This window comes from Acipenser ruthenus, chromosome 7, assembly GCF_902713425.1.
Source record: "Acipenser ruthenus chromosome 7, fAciRut3.2 maternal haplotype, whole genome shotgun sequence".
In the NCBI taxonomy this organism is placed as follows: Eukaryota; Metazoa; Chordata; class Actinopteri; order Acipenseriformes; family Acipenseridae; genus Acipenser; species Acipenser ruthenus.
The window spans coordinates 22,034,367-22,042,169 of NC_081195.1; the positions used below are offsets into that span (position 1 = coordinate 22,034,367).

General features: G+C 44.5%; 1 protein-coding gene across 1 annotated transcript in view; it reads right to left on the reverse strand.

The window, feature by feature from the left end:
- Nucleotides 1-6,283, reverse strand: part of LOC117416021 (rho GTPase-activating protein 11A-like) — a gene marked incomplete in the record, with an annotated part of 18,821 nt that extends 12,538 nt beyond the window's left edge. Inside the window, 2 exon segments of the mRNA XM_059026619.1 lie at nucleotides 706-788; nucleotides 5,433-6,283. Coding sequence (XP_058882602.1) covers nucleotides 706-788; nucleotides 5,433-5,561 — 212 coding nt within the window.
- Nucleotides 6,284-7,803: the final 1,520 nt, after the last annotated feature.

Below are 7,803 nucleotides of genomic sequence, written 5' to 3' on the forward strand. Positions count from 1 at the left end.
AGGAACCTGGGGAGAGAAAGGGGAGAGAGAGGGAGGAGAGAGAGAGAGAAAGAGGGGAGGGGAGAGAGAGGGGAGAGAGAAAGAGGGGAGGGGAGAGAGAGCAGAGAGAGGAGACAGAGGGAGGGGAGAGACAGAGAGGTAAAAAGAGAATACACATTTAAGAGGGTCCAAAGCAGACATGGTGTCAGCTATAATTATAATCTCAGTTACAGCGGAATTGTCTGCTGAAATTACAATTACAATGCTATTCTGTTTAGTTACAATTACAATTGTGCTGCAATAATTACAATCACACTAAATAACATGAACTGCAGACACGAACATGTTTAGTCTGTATATTATAAATAGTCAAGCTGTAATAACCACAGGTACAAATACAGAAACATGCTTAGAACTTGTATTTATTTCCAAACAAATGGGGTTACCAAACGTGGTTGAGAATGCCAGAGTAATGATCGAATGACAAATAAATGTGAAACTGAACTGCAATCGATCAATTATGTGGTATAATTCCAATTCCAATTACACAGGCTCAGCTACAAATACAATTGCATTGCGATTGCAATTAATTACAAAGTGCACAACAATAGAAAATCTACACTACACGGGAGTCAATTGCAAAGAGCTCTGGTCCAGGGCTGGAGACTCCTGTCGTACAGTACGTGTGTGTGTGTGTGAATCAATGGGAATTCCTTTAGTACTCACTGTGGCACATCTCCCCCTAGTGCTGGAATGAAACACTGCGGCAGGGTGTGGAGCTCTCGACCAAAAGAAAAACTAGCAAGAGGCTGAGAGAGAGAGAGAGAGAGAGAGAGAGAGAGAGAGAGAGAGAGAGAGAGAGAGAGAGAGAGAGAGAGAGAAAAAAAGAAGAAATAAGTCATGAGGTTTTTTTTTTGTTTTTTTTAAATTAAAGACTTATTACACTATGGACATTACATGCATACCAAGTTTCCTATCTTTGCTATACTTCATAATGCCTGCTTTTTGCTTTTCAAATCTTGCCATGGCAATTTCTTGTACCCCATACAATTCACATAAATACATACTGTAATAGGGTTAAAACAAAATCTCAAGATGTAATTTAAAAACACTGCGACACAAACACAGAGGCACACGCCAGGGAAAGAAATTAAGACTCCTGTTGCACACCAGTTTTGATCCATTCCAGGTTTTACTACGAGCTTGATAAGCCAGTGTACATGTAACAAGCTCAGGTGTGTCTTGTTAAACTCACAGTAAAACCAGGAATGGATCAAACTTCTATTTCCATCCCTGCACACACACACACACACACAACCCTACCCTAGAACCCTTGCCTCAGTCACACCGTGTGGTTTATGTACAGTATCACCAACAACAATAACAAACAGTTATAACACACGGTTCACTTCTTTAGTTACCCGGCACAGTGTTATGAAAACAGACACCGCGTGCTGAGTCCAAACACACAGAAACCTGCTGGACCACTGGTTAAAACAAGCAGCTGGGAAAAATTTTAAGGACAACAAATTCTGCTACTTACAGTGTGCGTTTCTCAGTGTTCCGCTACTTACAGTGTGTGTTTCTCAGTGTTCTGCAATTATTATTATTATTATTATTATTATTATTATTATTATTATTATTTATTTCTTAGCAGACGCCCTTATCCAGGGCGACTTACAATTGTTACAAGATATCACATTATTTTTACATACAATTACCCATTTATACAGTTGGGTTTTTACTGGAGCAATCTAGGTAAAGTACCTTGCTCAAGGGTACAGCAGCAGTGTCCCCCACCTGGGATTGAACCCACGACCCTCCGGTCAAGAGTCCAGAGCCCTGACCACTACTCCACCTATAGTGTGTGTTTCTCAGTGTTCGGTTAGCGACCTCTAATCAAGTTGAGAGTGCGTTTTATTCTCGCGCACTCTTTGCTGTGTCACACAACGAGTGAATAACAAAGTACGCTCTCAATAAGAGCTTGCTGATAAAAGCCCATTGATCTTGTGATGCATCTTAGTAGCCAATCAGAACCATCGCATGTATCGCGGGGCGTATCGTATCGCAGCCTGGATATCGCAATACGTATCGTATCGTGACATCAGTCTATGGTTACACCCCGATCAACCAGCACCAAAAACCAGTAAAACGACTAGCTCTGGACCAGTCCAGCACACACCTGTCCCTCGGACTGGACGTAAAACAACCGAGGCCCTCTTGGAAGTGACTCTGCAGCAGCAGCAGTTGTTGATGCACAGCTCACCCCACTAGTCTCTAAGTCGCTTTGGATAAAAGCGTCTGCTAAATAACTAATTCATAATTAAATAAATACATAATTCTGATCACTATTTCATCTCTTTTTCTCTGTCTCTCCCCCCTCTCCCTGCTCCTCCTACCCCCACTGTCACCTCTCGCCGTAACCTCCGCTCTCTCTCCCCCTCTGTCCTTGCCTCCACTGCTCTCTCTCACCTCCCTCCTATCGACTCCTTTTCACAACTCTCCGTAGACTCTGCTACCTCCACACTCTTCTCCTCACTCACCTCCTCCCTCGACTCCCTCTGTCCCCTCACCTCCCGACCTGCTCGCCCCTCCCCTCCCCATCCCTGGCTCTCCTCTGTGCTCCGCTCGGCAAGAATCACACTGCGATCTGCTGAAAAGAAATGAAAGAGAACCAAACTCCCTGCTGCCCTAGACCTTTACCGCACTCTTCTCTCCTCCTTCTCCTCTACTCTCTCCTCTGCTAAATGTGCTTATTTCCAATCTGTAATCCAAGCCTCCACTAACAACCCACGTAAACTATTCTCTACCTTCTCCTCCCTCCTAAACCCTCCCCCCCCTCCTCCTCCCTCCTCTATCTCCCCTGACGACTTTGCCTCCTTCTTCTCTTCTAAAATCTCAGATATCCGCAAACTCTTTAACACCTCTCCCTCCCCCGCACCCCCTCCTGCTCCAACCCCTACACCCACTACATCCCCTACTAACTCGCCCTCCCTCTCCACCTTCTTGCCCCTCTCAGACTCTGACCTCTCCTCCCTGCTCCAGGGTCACAAACCCACCACGTGTGCCTTGGACCCCCTCCCCACTCACCTCTTTCAAGCTGCTGCTCCTGCTCTACTCCCCTTCATCTCCTCCCTCCTCAACACCTCTCTACTTTCTGGCATCTTCCCCTCTGCCTTCAAAAAAGCCTCTATCACTCCCCTCCTCAAAAAACCTACCCTCGACCCCACCTCCCTCCAGAGCTACCGTCCTGTCTCCCTCCTACCCTTCCTCTCCAAAACCCTCGAGCGGACTGTACACCGCCAGCTCTCTGCTTTCCTGTCCAACCACTCTCTGCTTGACCCTCTCCAATCTGGCTTCCGCTCTGCTCACTCCACTGAAACCGCCCTTCTGTCTGTCACCAACTCACTTAAGTGTGCCCGAGCTGCCTCTCTCTCCTCTGTCCTAATTCTCCTCGACCTCTCTGCTGCCTTTGACACTGTTGATCACTCTATTCTACTATCATCTCTTGCTGACCTGGGGATCTCTGGCACTGCTCTGGCCTGGTTCTCCTCCTACCTCTCCAACCGCACTTACCAGGTAACCTGGCGTGGAGCAACCTCCACACCTCACCCTCTCTTGACTGGAGTCCCCCAAGGGTCAGTCTTGGGTCCTCTCCTGTTCTCTCTCTACACCCGCTCCCTGGGCCCCCTCATCGCATCCTACGGTTTCTCATACCATTTCTATGCTGATGATGCTCAGATTTTCCTCTCCTTCCCCACCTCTGACTCCACCATCTCCTCCCGTATCTCTACCTGTCTGTCTGCTATTTCCTCCTGGATGCACTCGCATCACCTCAAACTCAACCTCTCTAAATCTGACCTCCTTTTCTTTCCCTCCTCCTCCCCCTCCTCTGATCTCTCTATCTCTGTTCCTCTGGAATCTACCACACTCTCTCCCTCTTCCTCAGCTAAGAACCTTGGAGTCACCCTGGACCCCTGCCTCTCTTATTCCCAGCACATCTCCACTCTGGCACGCACTTGCAGATTCTTCCTGAGCAACATCCGAAGAATCCGACCCTTCCTCACCAACTATGCTACCCAGCTCCTGGTCCAGGCCCTGGTACTCTCCCGCCTAGACTACTGCAACTCCCTCCTGGCTGGCCTCCCTGCGTCCGCCACCCGTCCGCTCCAGCTCATCCAGAACTCTGCTGCCCGCCTGGTGTTCTCTCTACCTCGCTTCGCCCACGCTACTCCACTACTCCGCTCGCTCCACTGGCTCCCGATCACCGCTCGCATCCAGTTCAAGACTCTTGTACTAGCCTACAGATGCCTTGATCAGACTGCACCCAGCTACCTCCAGACCCTCATCTCTCCCTACACCCCCACTCGACCTCTCCGCTCCGCCTGCACTAGAAGACTGGCTCTACCTCCGCTACGCTCCCCTGCCTCCCGAGCCCGCTCCTTCTCCACCCTTGCTCCGCAGTGGTGGAACGACCTTCCTACAGATGTCAGGACTGCCCAGTCCCTGACCACATTCCGGCGCCTCCTTAAGACTCACCTCTTCAAACAGCACCTGTAGAACTCCTCTGTTGTATCCTGGGACACTATCACCCTTCATTTAAATATGCTTTATTTTGCTCTTATCTGCCCCCTATTTTACTGCATTTAATCCTGTACCTCAGAATATTGTAATCTGCCAAGTGTTTAATCTGTAGTATTTTGTACTTAATCATATCCTGATGTAACTATCACTATTTAATCATATCCTGATGTAACTTTCACTATTATCTGCTGTATTATTGAATTGTGGTTTGTCACACTTTAAAATTATTGTATTTCTTGTTCTTATTGTATGACTTATATTGTAACACTTGAATGTATTTGTATTTGCTTGCGATTGTAAGTCGCCCTGGATAAGGGCGTCTGCTAAGAAATAAATAATAATAAATAATAAATACATAAATAATAATACCACCAGTCCTGGCTGCTGCTGGAATTTCAGAAAAGGAAAGTTAATTATATGCAAATTAAACCCATTACACTGTTTATACCCATATTTATGATAGAAAAATACATAAATAATACTTCGGTGACACTATTAACAGGCGTCAACACGGTAGTGTAAATAGTCAAGGATCATACGTTATTTACACCGATGCCGTGCATACAGGGACATGTCCTCGTTATTTAGACACCACTGCTGTGAAAACAAAGGGGTCGACTCCAACAGCAAATCGTTAACAGCCTAGTCAGAGGGGTGTAGAATCTGAACAGGAAACAAGAAACCCGAACAAGGATGCTGCCAGTAAATTTTCTAATAATTCAAGACATTCTGTTAATAATTTATGCAATATCAATCTGATTAGTTGGTTTATTAAATACAGTAAGATGCTACGATGGGAAACTAATACTGCCAGCACGCATCAAGTGTTAAACCAAAGCAATGTTGTGTTTTAATAAGTTAATAAATACCTTTGCGAATTCCTCCGTATGTCGATGGACGTCGATGAAACAGTTCCTCCAATTCTTTATTTTAATCCCGGCTGATTTGAGATTGTGGAGAACGGCAGCCGCCGTTTCGCCGTCTTCAAACAGGTTCATGGTGCCTTGCTGTTTGAACTTTATTTTAAGGCTGGCTACGGGTCCGGCTATGTTACTTTTATTATTTAAAAAAAAAAAAAAAAAAAAATTAAAAACTACACAACGATAAACAAATCTTTGCCACGCCGGCGGAATCGCCCACTGCGCATCAAAACCACATATAAATAATTAAGTGAAAATATGAACAAACAAAAAAATAACTCAAAACAATTAAAAAGTGAACTTAAAAACTATTGTCTTAATTTATTTCTCAACAACAAACTGGCAAAAGCAAACGATTTTGACAATCTATGCCGGTATATTGGGCCTACACATGTATGTATGTATGTGTGTGTGTTTTAATTTAAACGGCATGAAATTTCTTATTTAGATTTAAGCAACAGGCAGCCGTTCTGTTAAAGCGCTGAAGAACAAAACACCTTTGCATCAATTTTGTTTTAACTAATTAATTGTGGCGTCTCTAGACTGCGTAAAACCCCGTTTCCACGAATTTGTATCCACCTGTGATGAGTGAGCAAGGCCCCCACACACGCTCCTCAATATAGTTACTAGAATCGGACAAAGAAAAGCGCTGTCTGTCTCATTGTCAAAGGAGGTAAAATAAAAACTAGGTCGCAAATTTATTTTTAAAGTCTGGTTTATGTAACCAAATCACTTTATTTATTTAAGTAAATGTTCAACAAGTGGATACACGAAGCACTTTATATAAACACTTTGAAAGCCATTTCCACTTGTCAAGTTTTTTTTAATTTTATTATTATTACATTTTTAGAAGTTTTGAAAACAATTTTTTTGTGCGCTAAAATGTAAAGACGTCATTTCGTAATATTCAGGGGGGGGGGGGGGTTTGTCTGGTTTAACCCCGTTTTCGCAGCAAGGCGGACGACGCCGCTTCCTGTACTGACTGGTGTAAAATGACTGGTCGTGACTAAGCGAGGGAGTAAGATAATGGTGGTTTTTTTTTTTTTTTTTCAGTAAACGGTGGCAACTAGTCATCTCTAAACTAAATGCCGACGTCTTCAAAAACCGACACGTAATACAGTGATAAGAAAATTAACGCACAGCAAAGTGTGGTAAAGCATAGGGAAGCATTGTACAGCACAGAGAGGTCTGGTAAAGCATAGGGAAGCATTGTAAAGCACAGAGAGGTCTGGTAAAGCATAGGGAAGCATTGTAAAGCACAGAGAGGTCTGGTAAAGCATAGGGAAGCATTGTAAAGCACAGAGAGGTCTGGTAAAGCATAGGTAACCATTGTAAAGCACAGAGAGGTCTGGTAAAGCATAGGTAACCATTGTAAAGCACAGAGAGGTCTGGTAAAGCATAGGGAAGCATTGTAAAGCACAGAGAGGTCTGGTAAAGCATAGGGAAGCATTGTAAAGCACAGAGAGGTCTGGTAAAGCATAGGGAAGCATTGTAAAGCACAGAGAGGTCTGGTAAAGCACAGGGAAGCATTGTAAAGCACAGAGAGGTCTGGTAAAGCATAGGGAAGCATTGTAAAGCACAGAGAGGTCTGGTAAAGCACAGGGAAGCATTGTAAAGCACAGAGAGGTCTGGTAAAGCATAGGGAAGCATTGTAAAGCACAGAGAGGTCTGGTAAAGCACAGGGAAGCATTGTAAAGCACAGAGGTGTCTGGTAACGCATAGGGAAGCATTGTAAAGCACAGAGGTCTGGTAAAGCACAGAGAAGTTTGGTAGAGCATAGGCAAGCATTGTAAAGCACAGAGAGGTCATATTGTATTTTAATAGTAGTATTATTTGCACTTACTGTAAACTACACTGCATTTAAATATGAAGCTTGCATTGTAACCTTGTATTGCCCTGTAACACCTGTATAGTTGCCTTGGATAAAGGCATCTGCCAACTAAATAAATAAATAAATAATAATATAGGGACATCAGTGTTGGCAGGCTGCTGTGTTTTGCCTGGCTTCATCACAGCTCCAATAACAAGGAGGTCCTTTTTTTTTTGTGCAGCTGGGACAAACACCCAGAGATGTGCCCCCTGTGTCTGGGGGGCCGATGACTGCGAGTGGGCAAACGTCAGGGGGGTGAGGAGTGAAGGGGGAAAGAGAAGGGGGGTTAGATCTGAGAAACCCAGGGCAAACTATGGTAAATGCATAGTGTATAATAACCATTGGGAAAGCATGGGGGACGGGACTGCAGAAATAGTGTGGTTATATTTTACAAAGGAGGAGAGCACAAGTATTAAGCTCAGCCTCTATTTAGATAATTAAAATACCTGT